The sequence below is a fragment of the Onychomys torridus genome, chromosome 12 (assembly GCF_903995425.1).
Source record: "Onychomys torridus chromosome 12, mOncTor1.1, whole genome shotgun sequence".
NCBI lineage: Eukaryota > Metazoa > Chordata > Mammalia > Rodentia > Cricetidae > Onychomys > Onychomys torridus.
In genome coordinates this window covers 24778738-24800724 of record NC_050454.1, presented here as the reverse complement: position 1 = coordinate 24800724, position 21987 = coordinate 24778738, and the positions used below count along the sequence as shown (strand labels likewise).

General features: G+C 40.9%; 1 protein-coding gene across 2 annotated transcripts in view; it reads right to left on the bottom strand.

Annotated features, from left to right (window-relative positions):
• Positions 1-224: 224 nt before the first annotated feature.
• Ccdc80 (coiled-coil domain containing 80) overlaps positions 225-21987 on the bottom strand; it is a 63248-nt gene continuing 41485 nt past the window's right edge. For both annotated transcript variants that reach the window (XM_036203756.1, XM_036203758.1), the window contains 5 exons: positions 12293-12429; positions 9919-10067; positions 4838-4941; positions 2048-2128; positions 225-1099 (listed from right to left, as the gene is read on the bottom strand). In XM_036203756.1, coding sequence (XP_036059649.1) covers positions 753-1099; positions 2048-2128; positions 4838-4941; positions 9919-10067; positions 12293-12429 — 818 coding nt within the window. In that variant the 3' untranslated portion in view covers positions 225-752. The remainder of the gene's footprint in view (positions 1100-2047; positions 2129-4837; positions 4942-9918; positions 10068-12292; positions 12430-21987) is intronic.

Below are 21987 nucleotides of genomic sequence, written 5' to 3'. Positions count from 1 at the left end.
AAATGTCACAGAGTTAGACAGGAATTTACAAATTGCCTTTTTATAACAAACATTGGTTTACAGTAGACGGCCAATATCACTACTCTAATGTTACCATGTTTCAGAAAAGAACTTCATATGGCAAAGAACTATTGTAAATATTTTTAGGCTGACATTTCAAGTGTTAAGAAGCCATCTGTAGTCAGACATGGTGACTCATGTCTTTAATCCCAACATTTGGAAGGCAGAGGCAAATGGGCCTTGTGAGTTTGAGGCCAGCCTGATCTACATGGTGAATTCTAGATCAGTCAGAGCTGCCCAGAGAGACCCTGTCTCAAAAGGAACAAAAAAAAAAAAGCCATCTGCTGTTTTCTGTGTCTATGCAGATGTTTTCTTTAAACATCTATACTGTGATCTTTGTTTTCTTTAGCATAGTTTTTACTTACAAAATGATGAAAAATGTATAAACACTTTATAGAAATTTGCATATCACATATAGCTATTATAAGAGAAGACAGAAATAGTACCTATTTTCCTTTTCAGTACAATTATTTAGCACCAGATTTCCCTTTCTCAAGTTAGAGAATTCTTTTAAATGTCTTAATAACAGCTCATGAGTAAGGGAAAGTTTACTGTTTCTTTAATCTTGAAAGCACATTGAAAGACAAGGGCAGAGAATGTAGAGTATGCATGACTTCCCTTATGTAGCTGGCCACACGCAGCTTTACCAGATGAAGGGGAAACTGGCTGGGAATAGGGTTACATATTTCTGTTCAGTAAGGGTATCCATGGTGGTAACTTTCATGATGACGGTAGTCATCCTGGTAGCCATCCTGGTATCCTTGGTGGTAACTGTGGTAACCATATCCTGCATACTCATCCTCTGGGCAACGCATACCCAATGACTGCTGAATGGCCATTTCCTGTCTCCGAAGTTGCATGGAATCAATTAAGTCATACACGATGACCATCGACCACATAGGAGAAGGATACCAAGACTTAACATTCCCATCTTTTCCAACCAGAAGCATGGAGAAGTACTCAGGGCTCACTTGGAAATAGTTGCGAATGTCTTTCACCAAGTGGGCTGGCACATCTTCCCGCTCAACAGTGGAGCTCCCTGTAAAAGCATTGGAATGGTTGTTAGTGGATTAAAGAGTCAAGAGCTCATAGATGTAACAAAGCCAGAGGAAACCACTGTGAGAGCAGAAGACCCACGAACCTGCTCTCTTTAACTCAAAATCCAGTTGTCTGCTGGGAGCGTCCAACTAGAAATTACATGCCATGTTGTGCAAGGTTGTTAGTGTCAAACTATGAAACATGAGGCATCTCTTTTGAGAATGTTGCAAAACACAGAACCCAGGCCTTAATTTAACCCTGCAACATCATCTTTACAATCTGTCACTGACAAACAATGATGTTTCTATTTCTACATGCACTTCCAATTAACTTACTTCTTGGCATTCCCATGTTCCTTTCAAGAAACAGCGGAAAGCTTGTTTTGTTGTCCAGGGTGAAAAATGCCAATTGTATTGGAAACCAGTGACTGAAACTAAATTAGTAGTATGTGTGAAAAGAAAAAAGAGGAGAGGGGAGCTGAGGCTATCTCGGGGGTCTACTCTGTCACTGTGCCGACTATTTCATACGCTAGCATTTGTTTCAGTAGGAGGAAGGAGTGGCTGGCTACCCCTTCTGCAACCTTCAGTCTGTAGTCATTTTCTTTAGCTTCTTTGAGCCTTTTATTGCATTTCCTTATCTCTTGAAAGGAAATCAAGTAGATACAGCCTCATCAAACAATCATGAGATTAAATGATATAAAACACTTTGAAACCTTTAAACTCATTATAGACAAAAAGCATGATTTTAATTATAAAAATAGATATTTTTTACTGTTAGTTTGAATAATTTTGTATCAAAACTAAGATTAGTCCTTAGTCCCGGCCCTGACACAAGCACATTTGTGCACACACACTGTCCTTTGAGGTACACCTTCTGCTTGCATATAGCTTAACATGATTTAACTAAAATTAATGCTAATTCATAATGCTTTAAAATAATGAAACATTACCATTAATTGGGAACAGTTCTAAAACACCTCCAACTTCCTCTCCAACGCCCAAAAGTTTCAGAATGGTTATGTGACGCAGACCTGACACAGGAGAAGAAAGCCACAAAATTAGAGGAGACGATCTGAAAAGAGCTTTTACTTCCCACAACATGACAACTGGTGAGTTTTCAAGTCAATTAAAGTTTGAAAAGAATACAGAACAAGAAATGCCAAGTAGAATAATCTGTTTTCGATGTTTCCCAAAGATAGGAAACGTTTTTAAAACTGAAAAGACCAGTTACAGATTTTAAGATTAGCAAGAATCAGGTGGTTTTGCATGTGAGGCAGGTGGGCTGAAACAGAAGAATTTGCTGTTAAAATGACTCTCTCTATAAAATACCCAAATACGAAACTCTTGGTAGTAAAATACCTAACATGAGCTCAGCACAATGACTGATATTCTGAAAAAGCAAAAACAAAAAAAAACCTTAAACCTGAAGTTTTGACACCTTTTATGGATAACTTGCCCTCAGAAAAGCCACATAAACCAGGTGCATGATGTTTAAAGACTCAGTCTCAGGATTGGTACTTCACTTGACTGGACGTTCTTACTCACACACAGCATGCCTAGGGGAACCCCAGGCAAACACAACTTGCTTCCCATCTTCAGCTAAGGTTTCAGCAAGGGAGGGAAGGTCATGCCTTGATAGCCTGTTGGAATTCTTTTGAAGATGAAAAGCATGCGAAGGGATTCAGAAAGAAAACATCAGGATGAAGCGGCTAGCAGGGGTAATAGCTTGGAGCTAACGATAGATCTATCGGTGGAGTATGTTGTTGCCCGGGGAGAAAATGAAAAGCTTCTACGTGGGAGGGCTCCCATAAGGAGGAGCCAAAAATCAAGGCAAAATGCTGTTTCCCACAGTTTTGTTTGGTTTTCCACCTTTATCTCCCCCCCACCCCCAGAAAGATGAAGCATTCTATTCCAAACACCAGTGAGTCATGTTTTCAGAAGGGATGATCATGAATCTAATGACTCCTGGAAAGCATGATTTGTTCACATTTCCTGTGAGTAACAAAAGGTTTTGCTTGCACTCAAGTGGCACAGGCTTTCTGTGCCAGAATCAAAACCAGACAAGCCACCTCTCAGCTCTTGAAAAGGCATCTATGGAAAGGGAGCAAGCCATGAGTTTGTTTGCTATCATTGGTATTTTGATATGGGTGGTACTCCACAGCCCAGGCTGGCCTGGAACTCACAAACCCCTGGCCTGAGCCTCCTGATGTTGAGATTGTAGATATGGGCCACCAAAGTGGGATTCATTTTGATTTACATTTTTACTGTGATGAATCCTTGGCTGCCCTAAGAACATCTTTCACAACTAGTACCTTTGATGACTCCGACTCATTTAAAACACAATTCAGAATATTGATATAATCAAATATTCTATGTTAATAGTTGTAAATTATTAGCCTGGATGAATGGAGGATAAGTGAGAAGTTCTTGAATTGTCTTTTTGCTTTCTTTTTGAGTTACTTCAGATCTTACTATTGAAAAGTGCTTATAATTTAGAGGCACTGGGCCATATCACAGAGCCAGGTCCTGATAATGCTTCACAAATCACATGAAGACCCTGCCTTCAAAAATCAAGTGCAATTTTATAGCTGCACCATGATTGTAGATATGATTCTTCCCACTGGAAGAATCAAAACTGTCCTGATTTGGAATGTTGTAATGATGCATTTTTAAATCAATGACCAAGCCAACCCTTTATACCTCTAATGACTCAGGGTGTTCTCTCCACAGCTGCACATTGGCACTATTGACTTCACCATCATCCCATTTCACACTGAACCTAGTAATAAGTTCTATGGACTGTGCATATGTTTCTGTGCCGGATTAAAAACAATACTAGTGCTTTCAGTTACCCTAATGTTTAGTAAGTAAGGTGCCATATTACTTTTCAAAACATTGAGGGATTTGCAACAAGGAGAAAAGAAACATTTCTTTTTTCTTCTTGACTTGACTTAATAGGGTTCAGAACCCCCATAATTCTAGCACAGAGGAGAACATGGAAGGAAGATTTGAAGTTACATAGTGACATTTTGTCTCTTAAAAAAAAAAAAAGTTCTGTTTCATTAATTCCCAGAACAAGATCAATTTATGGAGAAGCACCCAGTGTTAGTAGCCAGTACTCAAGTATCAGATAAACGATGGTGCCTGTTAGGATCCTAACCCTCACTCCTGTGGGTCTTGCACCTTATGTCATCAGGGGGTGCTGGCAAATATGTGGTCATGCAATCTGCAATGTGTGCCTTAGAAAGCTGGATGCAGACCTCACCCTCTCTGTTCCCTCTCTGCTCTCTCTCTGTACCCTGCTCTGCTCCCTCCCCTCAGACCTGGCTCCCCTCTCTCTCCCTCCCCCTTCCTTTTCCTTCTAATAAAGCACTCTGTAACTCTGGTAGTTGTAGCTGTGGCTCGTGACTTTTCTGCCAGTAACCAGAGCTGCCACCAGCGCCATTTACCTATCAGTGCCTGTATATCATCATCTTGAGACATGTTTAAAAGGAAATGAAAAATAATTAAAGAAAAGCAATAGATACTTCCAGTGTAGACCATGCAAAGAAGGTGAGGGGACCTATAGTTGACTAAAACAGTCCTTTGAAAGCAACTCCACATTTAATAGATAGAATACATGTCTGTGCATCTACATCTGGATTGCCGTATATTTGGATGAGCCAAGGCTCTGTTTCAGTTTAGAATTATCCAGAAAGAGAGTGGTACGGGAAAGCAGAAAGGAGGTGCCTCCTTCTCACCAAAATTGCATGCTTGACCACTGAGGGCAGAGAGCTGTTGTGAATAGGCCCAGTCTTCATCATTAGGGGCAGAGATCACCAGCAACCGCCTCCTCCATCGGAACCTGGAAAAGATGTACAAGGCTGCTGTGACAGCTTCGGACAACAGAGGCCAGTGTAAGAAAGGAGAGCGACATTGGCTGTTAGGTTTTTTTCCATTCCCAGAATAAAAATCCCTGGCCCATAGAACCCTCCCACAGTATGCCTGCATGGTGTGTTGGGTCATGGTCAATACGAGGTCACTTAGGGTAAAGTGAAGCTCTCAGTTACAAGGAAGACTAGTCAAAACTGTGGGGGAAGCAGCTAAACCAAGACGACACAGGAGTGCTGAAGAGAATGGGAGATCCCAGCAGAGTGTCTGTGGAGTTCAGCAGGCACTGGGAGATCCCAGCAGAGTGCCTGTGGAGTTCAGCAGGCAGGCACTGGGAGATGAGAATGTGTGGTGGTATTGTGATCCCCAAAATATTGTGCACCCTAATAAATTTATCTGGGGTCAGAGGACAGACAGCCACCAGTTACAGAGCCAAAAATGGTGGCTAGAAAATGGGTCAGAGCAAGCCATAGCAGAAGCTGGGCGGTGGTGGCGCATGCCTTTAATCCCAGCACTTGGGAGGCAGAGCTAGGAGGATCTCTGTGTGTTCAAGGATGCGGCCAGCATGGAGACACACGCCTTTAATCCCAGGGAATGACAGCAGAAAGAGAAAGATATAAAGGCGTGAAGACCAGAAACTAGCAGCATTTGGCTGGTTAAGCTTTTAGGCTTTGGAGCAGCACAGTTCAGCTGAGATTCATGTGGATGAGGACTCAGAGGCTTCCAGTCTGAGGAAATAAGACCAGCTGAGGAACAGCGAGGTGAGGAAGCTGAGGCTTGTTCTGTCTCTCTGATCTTCTAGCGTTCACCCCAATACCTGGCCTCAGGTTTGATTTTATTAATAAGACTCTTTAAGATTCGTGCTACAAGAATGCAAACAAGAAAAGGCTAGAAGAATACTGCTAAATTTTAAGTGGATGCCTGTGGCAGCAAAAAGAACAGGAAAGCCATTAAAAGAGTTAAAGATGGTTTCAGAAAAACAGAAGCCTGTGTCCTCTCCTTAGCAGCCAGTTGTTACTCTAGAGGTAAATGTAAGGCCTCATCTCTGTCTCATTATCATTAATAAAAGCCAATGCAACTGCCCCTAGGAGGTGGAAAGCCGTGGGATTTTTGGCCAACCCAGCTTCTGCTGTTAGTACGGCTGTCGTGGCGCACTAATAGAGCTTTTATCTTATATGTGGTAACTTGAATTCAAGTTTGTCATCACTAACTTTTGGATATCTTTGTGCGTGTCACACAACTGAACTAACCCTCCCTTTCCCCTTATTTCTGGAATCGAAAATATCAGTGTCTACTTCAAAGGGGTGTTACGAAATTAAATTACAAAACCTGTCAGTATGTTATCCATGCAATGGCATGGATCTGGGAAATGGTGTCTTCATTTGTAGCTCCCAGTTTAAAAGCCTGTCATTCACATACCTTGGACATCACTGTGCCACATGACAATCGATCTGATCCTTGTGTCAGTGTGTCATCTTAAAGCCCACTTTCACTCCTCAGTGAGTGTTCTTCACTAAGGCTCAAAAAAGCAAGCTTTATTTCCCCCCCGGTTTCGGAATGATGGGAGAGACATCAAGAAAGGACTGATTTGCCCAACTAGTAAATCTAAGGTGGCACCGAAGTTTAGGCTTAAGGATGATGATGCTTTAGTCATGCTCTCAGGGCCCCCAGTGTGGTGTGAAGTATGCTTCCAAGGAAAAGCTGAATGGAGTTGTCTCAAACTGGAAAGGTTTGGGGGGAGGGGTGTTGCTTTCTGCCTCAGGTGCCGGCAACCAGCAGGCATTCACAATCCCTGAGCCCATAGTTTCTCGCCCTACACCCTGTCTAGCTTCAGCGTGAACATGAGAGTTTTCGACCCCAAAGAGAATGGCCCCTTGAAGGGAACAGTGGTTTTGGTGAATGAGGGGAAATAATAGTCTAATGAAATACAAGCTCTGAATGGATGCCTGTCTCCCAAGCCTTGCCAAGAATTGCTTGCTGTGACATTACATTCGCTTCCTCTGCTTGTTTTTCTTCAAAGGGAAAGAAAAACAAGTCTCCACTGAGGATAAGGAGATGAATGTTTTGGCACAGACAGAGGGAAAGGAGCATATGAGACAGTCCAGAGGTCCCTGGGAAAGGGACAGTGGCGGCGGCGGCGGCGGCTGCATCTCCAGCATGGTTGGTCTCTGGATTTCCCTGCTTCCTTAGGAGGAGTGCCAGACCAGAGCTGGCCCCCAGCCAGGATCTAACCAGGCCAGCCTCTCCTGCCTCCATGGAGCCATTGAGCTATTTTAGTGAGGTCTGTTTTGACTTGTTTACCTGTATGTGCCACTGAATGAGGTTTTGATGGGAGAGGGATGAGACGCCCTGTCTCAGACACAACCCAGAGAAGGTTGCTTCCCATCGGGAATGATAGGACTTTGAGCACAGGGATCCAAGGCACCAGCCCAAGGCACTAAAGGAAATAATATCCAAGGCCTGTCTGTGACAAGAGTTGTGACCCTGCTTAGGTCCCCATTTGGGGGCAAATTGTTCTTCTGTCACTTCAGCTTCTCAGTCAATGAAACCCTACACAGTCTGCATGTGTTTGCTTCTTTTAACTGGCATACCAAAGTAGTATGCATTTGCCCACTCTTTGGGGCTTCTGTCTCAGGGAAGGGTAATTATAGCATAAAGTATAGTGCTAAAGACCAGACTGGTTTCAGGGGCTGGTCAGTTGAAACCAGACTGTGACATCTCACCAACAAGTCAGCAAACTCAAGGAAAATTGCCATTTAGGGACTGGCTTAGTCAAAGAACTCCACACACACACACACACACACACACACACACACACACACACACACACGGTTTCAGGGTTTTTTCTTTTTCCTTTTTCTCTTTGCCTAAGTTGCAATTCCGAATGGTCTACAGAGTTTCTCTTGATGACTATGTGTGGTACAGGGCCTGAACAACATGCAGGAATACTGTAATAGCTAGCATTTTTTGGTTACTTGCTTTGTGCTAGGTTCCAGCCCCTTGTTACTTTTAGTATTCAATGACCTTTTTCACAGTGATTTTAAGAACAAGAACACTTATTATTATCATTTTGCAAATTAGAAAACTGAAGCCCAAGGCAGTTAAAAAATCAGCCCAATATCTCATGATCAAAGAGTAAGGAATGGGGAAAGGCAGAATTTCAACATAGGGTTATTTTATTCTGCCATTGAGAAATGCTTTACTCTGTTTAAATTTTTAAGATATTTTATTAATTCTCTGAATATTTCATATAGTATATTTTGATCATATTCTCTACCCTCCAACTCTTCCAGGTTTACCCTCCCACCCATAACTTCCTACCCAGTCAACTTCCAGTATATTTTTTTTTAAGCCATTAAGTGCAATTTGCATTGTCCAGCTACTTTTAGTAGTGGGGCCTGCCCAGGAGTCTGGTTGACCCATCAAGGGTCACCATTAAAAACCACTGAGTCTCATTCTCCAAGCAGCCATGAAGTGTCAACCTCTCTTCAGCTAGTTAGTGGGATTTTTTTTGTCTACCATGAGAGAGGGTGCAGGGAGATTTTAAGTTCAGAGGAGGGGGTTAACATCAAGGTAAGTTTTCTAGACACGACAGAGCAGTTGTAATACAGACCTGTAGAGATTATGACACCATGCACAAGACCTGGAAGTAAACATGTATACACACACACACACACACACACACACACACACACACATTCTTGTAAATGTTAAAAGAATTTGGTGTAATGACAATCTTGCAACTACAATGAGGTTGTGTAATTGAATAATTAGGAAGTACAGCACAAGTTGAAATCTAAGTGAACACAATTGTGTGTGGGGGGGAGCATTTGAAAATATTCAAACACGAGAACCTATGGGCAACATTTTACATCTGAATGTATACCAGGTGAAGTTCTTAGTACCAACATGGATGAGTATACAGCAACTCCAGGTGGAGGAGGGGCCCCTTCTACCATTATTTTCATTTTATAGTGGAAAGATTTTTAAAGCAGATGAGTTGAGAAGCACAGGGTCAACATAATGGATGTGTTACTGAGAGAATCCTCATATGAATGATAAATCATACCTTCTTTAGATGAGACACTATGCCCTAAGGGCCACAAGTCTCCTGGGTCTGCAGGAATTCAAGTTATTCGCTTCCTATTCCTTGAATTCCTGAGACCCTGACTAACATAAGGCAATGTGTAAAGATTCAGCCCATATGACACACATTTCACACTGAGCCTCCAGCAAATGTTTGCTTCATTTCGGGAGACTCTCAGGCATGAAGTGCAGCTGGTATGGTGTTTATATTGAGGTCTCTGTGATTTTTATTTGTTGCGAGTGTATTTTTCAATATCGTCTCTCTTAGGGCCTCCAAGTCCCCATGAAATTTTCACCCAACATTGGGAAAGGCATGGAGCAAAGAAAAAAAAAAATGGTCATTTTGCTTTTCTTACTCTCTTCTCTGGGGGATGCTCCTACTCCTTGCTGTCAAAGGGCTGTGAGTTCACAATACTCCCCAGGGGATTCTGGAGCTAGGTCAAGAGGAGTTCTACTTCTAGGGTTCTAGTGAGACTTTCATTGTCTTGTTGTAAGGATGTGGCAAATCAAGCACAGTATATCAAATCCCATTTGGAAACAGAAGTAGACTCATGAAGAAAAGATGTTCACAGCATCTTAGATTCACTGACTGTATGAAGCAATCCTCATGGAAGTTTTGAATTTGCTCTGTGCCAAAAAAAGGAACAGAAGAGACCCATCCAATATCACCAAACCAACCGTCATAGTTGGAGCCTTGCAACTAGAACCATTTCCAGACACTCACGACTAAGCCCAGCAGACAGAGTGCTCACGCATAGGCGAGCACACTCCCATAAGCACAGGCAAAGTGCCAGGTTTCTTTGGTTCTGAGCTCATTCCAGGCAAAATGGCGCTAGCCTCTCCTGAGAATGCAAAGATGATGTACCTGGATAGGAAATTCTCCAGGGACTGCTTCTTGTCCTCCTTGCAGGAAATGCCCTCCTTCTTCTGCTTCTCCATGTCTTTGATTCGGGATTGGAAAGTATCGATCAGATCGAACACAGACTTCATCGTGATTGGCACTTCATAGTATTGCTATTTAAGAAAGCATGGGGTTCATATCATTTATACCTTCCAGTGAGGTCTGAGGAAACTTTTTGATTTGGAGACTAGAGGGTTTGATGATTTATAAATGCTCTTTTTACAATAGTACTCTCTGCCAATTGCTTGAAATCAGGACATTGAGAAGCAATTGGTATATTTATAAAGAATTATTCTTGATTTCTTTTACTAAAAACAATCCATATCTTCCCTACCATACAAACTCTACATTCACTCCCATATGCCTAGCACTAATCTGGTTCCTGTTTATGATACAACCAAAGAAGTGATAACAGTATACTAATATAGAGAAACTAATGACGTGGCATGCTAGAATTTTTAACTTGACTTTTCCATCAAATCCTGTTTTATTGAGTCATTTAACATTCGGACGTGTTTGCTCACATGTTCTCAGACACAGGTTGGGATCCAACTTAAAGACAAGGAAGTTCATTTCCTTGGATCCCAGATACTTGTACTTTTAAAAGTCACCTGATGTGGATATGGGCCCTGCTCAGCAGAACCAATATGAGGGGCCATCTGAGTGTGGCTTACAACTTGGCCTCAATGGAGTTTCATTTTAGAGATCACCTAGTCCAACTTTTCCTGTGAGAGATGAGACAACATAAGTGGAACACGTTAATGGAGTGATCTCTCTGCAGGACCACATTAATACTGCAGCTCAAGCCAGTTGATCTGATGATGCAGACAGCACCCCTCCCCCAACATCTTCTCATAATGTCAGCATCCTGGAATGATGAAGACAATGAGGTCTGTATAGCTTCAGTAGGGATGAAATCTAATTCTAGCCAGATCAACTTGGACAAGGCACTTACCCATTCTGGGACTATGTTTTTTTTTCTCTCTGTGAAACAAGATACTGGTACTTAATTTATATCTTTAAGACAAGGATTGCGTAGGTTTGAGCAAGGTGCTTGGTGCAAGGAAAGTGGTGATAAAAGCTAGCTATTTTTTTATTATTATTATGACTGCATAACTCAGTTTTTGATGGGTTAGAAACTTTGTCCCTATGGAAAGAAAGTCGATGGAAAATCCTTGCAGTCTTTTTTAATCTTAAATCAGGACTTTCCACAATGGGATCTGTGGTAGGTACAGGGTTTTTGAAGGAAGGCATTCCTCCTTCTCTTTTATTCCCAGGGATTAGATTACTACAGTCATTTAACTAGTGTCTGATAAGTTCACAGCATTGTGTGATGGAAGGATTCAGTCTGAGTCACATAACTGGGCTAAGTTCAGCTCAACCTAATCTTATGCTGGAGAGGATGTGGAGCAAGGAGAACTCTCCTCCACTGTTTGTGGGAATGCAAGCTTGTACTGCCACTTTGGAAATCAATATGGTGCTTTCTTAGAAAATTGGGAATCCATCTCCCCTAAGACCCAGCTATACCACTCTTGGGCATATACCCAAGGAATGCTCAATCATACCACAAGGGCACATGCTCAGCTATGTTCATAACAGCATTGTTTGTAACAGCCAGAACCTGGAAACAACCTAGATGCCCTTCAACTGAAGAATGGATAAAGAAAATGTGGTACATATACACAATGTAGTACTACTCAGCAGAGAAAAACAATGACATCATGAGGTTTGCAGGCAAATGGATGGATCTAGAAAAAAATCATCCTAAATGAGGAGGTAACCAGACTCAGAAAGACAAACATGGTATGTACTCACTCATAGGAGGACACTAGGTGTAAAACAAAGGATGACTAGACTGCTACTCACAACTCCAGGGAGGCTACCTAGAAAACAGGACCCTAAGAAAGACACAGGGATCACCCAATGACAGAGAAACGGATGAGATCTACATGAGCAAAGTGGACATGAAGGGGGGTAATGAAGGGCAAAGTTCAAGGGAAAGAGAGCTTAGGGGAGTGGGAAATCCCAGCTGGTTCAAGAGCGGAAAGGGAGAACAAGGAAAAAGAGACCATGATAATTGAAGACCCCATGGGAATAGGAAGAAGTAAAGTGCTAGGGAGGTCCCCAGAAATCCACAAAGATACCTCTAATCTTTTTCTAAGAGATCATTTCTGAATGCAAATTTGTAATACAACTGAAATACCAGGACCATTTCAAAACCTTACTACTATGGCATAGTTTATGCTGAATTATACATCTAGTGAACTCATTGACCACTAGGAACCATAGTTTATATTCCAAGGAACTGCATCACATCACTCACAGCAAGAGCCCATACCTTGACTCTCAGATCCACATCTGTCAGCACCATGAAGAAGTCATTGTAGGTCATTCCATACTCTTTCCTCAGCTCGCCGATGAGATGTTGGTCTACCAAGTCCTCATCATCCACCACATGCATAGGTTTCTCATTATCTTAAGGCAAACAAAATGTGAATAAAAATGAGTATGGCAAAACAGAAAACATTGAGGAGAGATGAGTGGAGACACTGAACTTCCAACCAGATCAAGTAAGACAATACTTCCTAGTTATATATACTTAACTCCCAATATGTGCAAACAATACTAATTAAACCAGTTCTATAGTGAATTGATAGATATAAACAACCAAATGAATATGTAAAATAATATTGAAAACCACTCTTCTAAGAATGGCAAACCACCCGCCGGGCGGTGGTGGCGCACGCCTTTAATCTCAGCACTCGGGAGGTAGAAGGAGGCGGATCTCTGTGAGTTCGAGGCCAGCCTGGGCTACCAAGTGAGTTCCAGGAAAGGCACAAAGCTACACAGAGAAACCCTGTCTAGAAAAAACCAAAACAAACAAACAAAAACAAACAAACAAACAAACAAAAAACCAAAAAAACAAAAACAAAAACAAAAAAATGGCAAACCCATCTCTACCCACCCTATTCACGTGAATCAGAAGTGTTAGCATTAAGGCTGCCTAGCATTCCTAGAAAACTGTCCATCCTGCCAAAGTATGAGTCTTCACTTAAATTGCCAGTAAACTAGACCAGACAGTTTTGTTAAGGTTCACTTCCACTATAGATAATTCTGAGTCTGAAGTCTGTGTCTGTTCCTTTTTTAGCATATAATTAACTTTGGAGTTTAGTAAACATGCACCATAGAGAAAAATGAAGAGTTTATGCTCCAAACCAGTCCCAGGTTCCTTTTGACTCTAGAAGAAGTTAAACTCTTCACTATACAAATTTCACAAATGAACACAATCTCAAGTAAAATTTAAGAGTCTTTGGAAGACTATCACCATGCAAGTTTTCAGTCAAAGAAACCATTATAATTCAGAATAGTTCTTGAGTCAATGGGAAACATGAAAATCAGTGTCTTACTTAGTTAGAGTTTCTATTGCTGGGGAAAAAAAAAAAAACCCACTGTGACCAAAAGCAGCTTAGGTAGGAGAGGGTTGATTTCAGTTTACAGTTCCACAGCACAGTCTATAACTGAGAGAAGTCAGGACAGGAACTCAAACAGGGTAGGAATATAGAGACAGGAACTAATGCAGAAGCCATGGAAGAATGCTGTTTACTAGCTTGCTCTTCCTGGCTTGTTCTGCCTACTCCCTTATAGCACCCAGGACCACCAGGCTAGGGGCAGCACTAGCAGGACCACAGTAGTGCCACTCACATCAATCATCAATCAGGAAGCTGTATCACAGGGTTGCCCATATGCAATCTGGTAAGGGCATTCTCTCAGTTGAGATTCACTCTTCCAAAATGACTCTAGCCTGTGTCAAGATGACATAAAACCAGCCAAAGCACGAGACCCAAGGTGTCTGTGGCTTAACGTGCAAGTTGCATATCTGGAAAGTATCTAAACATTTCTAAGAACAGGGCAGCTTTACAGACTGTCCCTAACTTGTGGTTTGACTTCAAGTTTTTTCCACTTGGTGATAGAGTGGAAGTGATACCCACTCAGTCAAGCTGTGCTTTGAATTTTATCTTTTCCTAATATTCTTTCACGATGTCAAGGCTCCAGAACCCATTGGATCATGGGTAAGAGCTGAACATGTAGCATAACGTATTACTGTGCTGTGCCTCAGAGGTTAGAAAATTGGTAGGTTAAATGAATTTCTTATTTTTAATTTGTATGTGTGTGTGTGTGTGTGTGTGTGTGTGTGTGAGTGAGAGAGAGAGAGAGAGAGAGAGAGAGAGAGAGAGAGAGAGAGAGAATGTACAGGTGCCCTATGTGCATGCCACAGCACAGACCACTCTCAGAAGTTGTTTCTCACAAGAGTCAGTTCCCTCCTGCCACTTGTGGGATCAAGGAATTGTATTCCAGCCATACAATCTTCATACAAGAATCTCAATCTGCCGGGCCACTTTGCAGGCTCTAAATGTGTGTCTGTATTATAATATTCCAGGTCACCATGGGTTTAATTAATTTAACACAGGGTAAATTAAAAGATATCTATATTTACTTTCTCTTCAAAATAGATTAGTGTTTCCCTCGACTCTGCTTAAAATTGTATCTTCAAAATAATCCCTCCTATTTAAGGATAAATCTGGAAAAATAAAATTGTTGAATATGTAACAACATAAATATTAGCACAAAGAGTCTGAGTTATCAAGGTGGACACCAGTGAGCAGTACCAAAGTGCTATGCTATGTTAGAGGATATTTTGCAAATACGAGATTAAAGCTGAACATAATATCCATTACTTTCCTGGTAAGAGGATGATTACAGTTAAACTATTACTTTGAGTCATTTGATTAGGCTACCTGAAAAAAATATAGACAAGTAGCTTGATTTCTCCAAGACAAAGTGCAAGTAAAAAGAAATCTATTTTCTTTTCCAGAGTTGTAAAAGTGCTTCATGGAAGCAGTCCACAGACATAGGACCTAAAAAGCTGTATGAGGACCAAGCACTGTCTGAAAAATGAAAAAGGATATGATAGGACATATTATGCAGATTACATATCTATTTTTTTCTTTTTTCTTTTCCTGTTTTTTTGAGACAGGGTTTCTCTGTGTAGCTTTGTGCCTTTCCTGGAACTCACTTTGTAGACCAGGCTGGCCTTGAACTCACAGAGATCCGCATGGCTCTGCCTCCCAAGTGCTGGGATTAAGGGCGTGTGCCACCATCGCCCAGCTATTTTTTCAATTGTACAGTTTGCTGTTGTTGACAAAATATATACTAATTAAAAATTGTTATGTTGATGTACTAGTTTTGTTTGTTTTTAGTATATCTGTAGCTGAAAATTTTCCTGGTCCTGGCCAGCTCCTGTGGCCCCATGGTCTGCAGCCACTCAGATCCAAGAAAACATACAGAGGCTTATATTAATTATAACTGCTTGGCCATTAGGTCAGGCTTATTACTGACTAGCTCTTACACTTAAATTAACCCATAATTCTTATTTATGTTTAGCCACATGGCTTGGTACTTTTTCTCAGTTCTGCCTTCACATCTTTCTTCCTCTGTGTCTGGATGGCAAATCCTGACTCTTCCCAGCATTCCTTTAGTCTGCTCACCCTGCCTATACTTCCTGCCTGGCTACTGGCCAATCAGCATTTTATTAAACCAGTGTACAAAAGCATTATCTTCTTCAGCATAGAAAGTAAGTGGCAGAATTAAATGTGTAATATGATATTCTTGGTTAAAATTAAGGCAAAAGAAAAATGCCAGCATGAATGTCTATACAAGATGGCACCCATCAACACCTAGTCACTGAAAGGAGAAAGGATTATAGGGCTCTGATGTTCTATCAAGCTTTATTGTAGTTAACAGTTGAGGGTGAAGGGAGAGACTGTTTTCTTCAGTGAGACACTGATAAAATCCCCATGTTTCTATAAACAAACTCTCATCCATTTATCTGTAAAGAGCACTAATGAAACTAATTGGGACACACACCAATTATTATGCATAATTAATATGTTAATAAAACTATGAAAAATAAAAATGTCCTTTGTGGTTAATATTCTAAATCTTTATAAACAAGTTTTATCTTCATGTAAAAACTAATTTTGAGGGGTTTTGCTGATAATTTGTGTTGTTTATTTTTATAATAGGGTCGCAAGTAGCCTAGGCTTGGTCTTGAATTCATTCTATAGCTGAAGATGGCCTTGAACTCTTTTTAAAAGTTTATTATTGTTATTATTATTGTTTGTTTGTGTATGTGTGTGTGTGTGTGTGTGTGTGTGTGTGTCTATGATATGTGCAAGTGGGTGCATATATCGTGGTGCATATTTGGAAGTCAGAGGACAAGGTTGTAAAATTTGTTCTCTATTTCCACCTTTCCATGGGCTGTGGGGATTAAATTCAGGTTTAATCAGTCTTTGAGTGGCAAGAGCCTTTGCATGCTGAGCCATTTCACTGGTTTGACCCTTTACATATGTTCCTTTTTGGTTTTATTTATCCAATAAAATATTTAACAGTGTCTGAGCTGTTCCTATGTTGGTGCTGGGTTTAGGGGTCAGTAGCTTAGGTAGAGTTTGGGAGTCTAAGCTCCAATTAGTACCAAAATTAGAACATTAATTCCTAACAGGTAAAGTCACAAAAGAAGTGAGTGGCTCCAAAGGAAGAAAGGTACAGAATGTAACAGATGTAATGATCCCAATCCTTTACCCTCTCTATACCTACCTATATCCTTGCCCAGACTGTGACCCCCTTCATCCTTGTGGTGAATGGCTTGAACTACCCTTGCCTTGAGAATGTGAGCTCATTCGTACTAGTAGACTGTTAATACATCCAGTGTGAAAGAAGCTATGTATTTGCTGGTTCTCACCTCTACCATGGACATGTGTCACACTAGGCTGCTGAGTGTAAATTAAGCAACACAGCCTGGTACCATTTTAACCAAGGCCATGCCAGATCATCCTAGAGTTTTTTTCCTTCACCCTGAGGATCAAAGACTCTCAGATGAGGTCCACAGACTCATGCAGCTGACTTATGGCTGAGTACAGGTACATACACAAACCTAACCAACCTAGACCAGCTGAATCCTATAGCTAAGCATTTGTTATTGGGTGGATTTTTTACAAAATATGCTGCTGAGGTTTGTGAGTCTTAGCTCCATTACATCATTGAGGATGAATCTAGGGAACTGTAGTGGATGCTGTTCAGCTCCACCTACTTTCAGAGCTGAGTTTCCTATATTTGTAGCTGGATTCCCCTCCCTCAGAGTTGCTCTTCTTAACAAAGAGCCACCTTTTCCCCAGTTGCATACAGCTCGAGTTCAATGGTGGGTGTGAGGTTGGGTGGAGATCGTAGGTATAAAAGGCATTCCCTTCACCTCAAAACTGGCAGCCCTAAGTGTCAACCACATTAGAGCTCAAAATGGCCATTTGTCTATCCTTGCATTCCTTTCTCTCACAGGAATGGAGGAAAGGAATTAACTCCCCATTAACCTCCTTACATTGAGAGTGTCAGGGTCTCTTTCTCAGGGACCACAACTGTAACAGACTCTGAGAAAGAAAAGAGGACTGACTTGCTCAAGTTCACACTGATAACTAGAAGGAAAATGAGGGCAGGACACGGACAACACAACTTATTCCCATGTAGCCCACTCTGTGCTACACACACACACCTCACAATCATCCAAAAAGAGGACCCTGCTTCAAGATCTAAGACAAACTTTGTTCTAACTGGCAAGAAGCCGGTTTCACAATCTGGTTTCTCCTCTCAAGCAAAATGTTTTCAGAAATAATCCAGCCAAACATTAGAAACAAAACATTTTGCACTCTCAGGCTACTGAAATGTCTACATGTTTGGCCTGAGGGAAAAAAAAAAATCTGCCCAAGGAAAACAGTGAAGGCTCTGATCAACACTGGATTGAAGGAGGATGGAGGCAAGTATACAGCAGGGCAGAAGCCACTCCAAGCCAAATTCTGAGGAAGGTGCATATGAGGCCACCTCCTCTCTCTGGCTGCCTGCTCTAGCCACGGTCTCTGCTATTCTTGCCTTCTGTGCAAATCAGAGCAGGATGAATGTGTGCGCTTCAGTTGGGGAAGCAGCATGAAAAGTACAGATGCTTAAGGTTGTCCGCTTCTATCTAAGCATGCTTGTTCTTGAGAAGTGCTGTGAGACCTCCAAGTCGCCATTCTTTAAGAAAGTCCTGTAAACCATTCACATTCTCCTAGTCCAGCTAAAATGACTCACAGATCCAAGTCTGTTTCATGACATTTGGACTAGGATTTTCAAGGGAAGGACCAGCCTGAGGAGGTGAACTGTTTCTCACTATTACCAGTAGCCTAGTAATGGGATGTTTGCCTGGTTCCTCATCCCTTAAGAATTCTGATCCCAAAAGCCAGGGGCCCAATTCAGGTTGTGTTATAGTAAGTTTCTTCATGTATTTGATTGACTATAGACAGCACAGTAGAACTCAAAACAATTAGCTTCAATTATAAGCTATTAAGGAATTGTGTACTTGGCATTATGGCCCAAATGGTCCACAACCGCAGCCTGTGACTGCTTCCTCTCTGTGGCATCCATGGTTTCTTTTCTTCTCACCTTTCCCTAAGTTCAAGTTGTAAACTGAAGTTTTTCAAGGAAGCCATATCTGTGCTGAAGAGTGCACAGACTCTGAATGACTGATGACTGACTACAATGTTGTAGTTGTAGAGAGATGGAATGTTACAGATTAAGAGACAAAATTGTTTCCGGCTATCTTTAGTTTCCTTCATATCCACTTCTTCCCCAAATTATTTGACCTAGCATCTTTCTGACTCTTAGTAAAGCTTTTGGAATGTATTACTCAGCAGATCTCTGACTTCCACCAACCCTAAAGCTAAGAATGTTAAAAGATAACATCTGGTGCTGAGGAGATGACTCATATGCCACGCAAGCAAGCCTAAGGACTTTAGTTTGGATCTTTAGTCCTCATGTAAAAGGCTGAGCATAGGGGTGTACTAGCTAGCCAGCCAATCAGCAAGCAAGGTTCAGTGGGAGAATCTGTCTCAAAAATGCCTGGTCTATATATAGAGTGTCTGGCCAGCCAAGGCTACACAGTGGGGAGCCCCTGTCTTAAAAAGAAAAAAAGTAAAGGAGTAAAAGGGGGATGAAGAGTAAAGAAGAAATCTGACATCAACCTCTGATTGCTATATACATTGACACACATTAGAACACACACACACACACACACACACACACACACACACACACACACATACACCCCTGAAACCTGTAGATTGCTCTGATCTGCCGTAACTACTAACAAGATCTTACCACCAATGTATTTAATTAACACATCTATGTACAAGTTTTCTTTTGTTCTATCACTATGAAAGTTCACATAACCTCTTCCACATTAGAGCAAGCCATTCAAGGTGACCTGAATTTATGTTCACAGGCCATGATTCTCATATTTATGCCATCACGAACTCCATTATTTCCTTGGAGGTAAGAACTGCACTCTATCTATAAAGCCATTCACCAACACCAGAACCATTTCACTTTCTATTGTGGCCATGGCACTTTCCTGTCTTCACCAGCTGTTTCTCTAGTATGTGGAATGGATTGCCCACTTTCATCATAGTCCCTGGAAGTTTACCATTTCAACCTTTGTATCCAGACCAATCAAATTAGAATTCCTCATAGTAAGGCCAAATGAGCTACACTTAACAGGTTTCCTAGCTAAGTATAATGTACTCAAAGGACAGAAAGCTACTATCTCACAGAAGAAAACCTGAATTCTTATGATAGCATATAAAGCCATTAATGTATTAATGTTATGGATCCGGTGTCATTTAACTAATATATCTATTAAGACTTCCTCCAGCTGGGCGGTGGCAGCACATGCCTTTAATCCCAGCATTTAGGAGGTAGAGGCAGGGGGATCTCTGTGAATTTGAGGCCAGCCTGGTCTACAAAGTGAGTTTCAGGACAGCTAGGATTATTACACAGAAAAACCCTATCTCAAAAAATAAAAGATAAAAATAAAAACAAAAAATAAAGACCTCCTTCATGCACTATATTCCAGCTCTCTATTTCAATATCAGAACTATGGCTTCTCTCAACACATTGATGATGCACATCTGGAATCCCAGGAAGTTGAGGCAGGAGGATAGTAAGTTCAAGGCCAATCTGGACTAGAGAGTAAGTTCCAGGCTACTCTAGGCAACTTAGTGACTCTCTCTCTCTCTCTCTCTCTCTCTCTCTCTCTCTCTCTCTCTCTCTCCATATATACATATACATATGTGTATATCTGTCTTTACATATGTATATATACAGTTGCCTGCAGAGGGCACAGAGTTATAGGGCGAAAGGATCAGGCACAGATTCAAGAACCATCTATGTATAACTTCTTATATAAATATATAAAATGTATCAACTCCTTCAAAAGTTAAAGATAAAATACCTCAGTTTCCCAAATGAAAATGGTATAAATTTGATTTCCTAAGGTTTCTCCATTAATAAACCAAATATTTAAAATTTTTCTACCATTTATGATATTATCTCTGATTATAGCAGTTTTACATCTAAGCCTAATTTTTATGTATATACGTACACATATTCACATAAAAGTTTAAATTTAGCTTCTGCATATGAGAGAAAATATTTAGTTGTATTTCTGAGTCTGGCTTATTTTGCTTAGCATGATTTCTAGTTGCATCCATTTTTCCACAAATTTCATTTTTCTTAATGGTTACAAAAATTTCTTTGGGTTTATATACCACGTTTTCTTTATCTGCTCATCTTTTGACAGGGAATCACTTATCTTTAGACCACATTCTCCAGTGACTTGTTTTTCACACACTTGACCTCTTCTATCCCCCTTGTTGACCTAAACACTGGTCCATTTGATCTTAAAGGCCGAGAATGGTGGAATAAGGTGAGTGAATGGGTGCTAGGCTTTGTAGTCTATCTAGATACTATTGATAATTAGAGACTGCATGAACACACAGGAATCAACTAGACACTGTGGAAACACACTCACCCAGACTCTGCCTTACTAAGAGTGGTGAGGTCCAGAGAAGGTGGTTGCCAGACACTATAACCACAGATGAAAACAACAGTTGGTGTCAGAGGATCAATTTTTCTGGACTGCCTCAAAAGGAGAGCAGGATTTGGGGATCGTTATGGATACTGATGATTGTGAACTTCACCATATAACATAATTCTCCAATAAAATTGAAGACAAATTGTATTCAGTCATCCTTATTTGTAAAACTGAGTTTAAAATTCATCAGTGTGTAGTCCTTATTTGGATGAACACTTTATGCTTTGTCTCTTCTTATTATTGTATTCCACACCTATCACTTTTTTTTAACCTCCGTTTATTAATTCTCCTTAAACACTCATTCCTTCAGAAGAACTATCAGTGCTGGTGAGACAGCCCGGCAGGCAAGAGCACTTGCTGCACAAGCATGAAGATATATGTTCATATCCTTAGCAGCCTTGTAAAGACCTGCAACTCCAGCATTAGTGGGTAGAAATGGGCATATACCAGGACCTCTAATAGAAACGATATGCTCACATTCTGAGAGAGACCCTGTCTCAAAGGAATAAGGTGGAGAGTGATAGAGGAAGACATCAGATGTCTCCCAATGGCCTCTGAATGTAGTCACACTCCCAGGAAAGGTCAGACATCTTCATGTAACACACACAGGAGAGGGGAAAGGAAGAGAGAAGGAGGGAGGGAAGGAGATAGGAAGGAGGGAATTTAAAGTATTTCTTGTGTTATATCCCTTAATATTTGGGGATCCAATACCAATACCAAAATATTTTTCAAGTTTATAGTTTTCTAGGAAAAAAAAATCCCCACCTGCTGGATTCTACTTCCTTGTTTTATCCTTTAGTTAAGAACCATTACCCAGCGACTTCTTCCTATCTGACCAATTCTGTCTATGATCTTTCCACTCAACATATACACCAATATTCTTATGTTACAGTGACATTTTTACATACTAACAAAAAGAATTACTTTATATGTGAATCCATTTTAGCATCTCATACATAATATCCTCTCTGCTGGCAAACCCATAAGGGCATTGGAATTTGCCCAAGCCTCATGACTTTTTT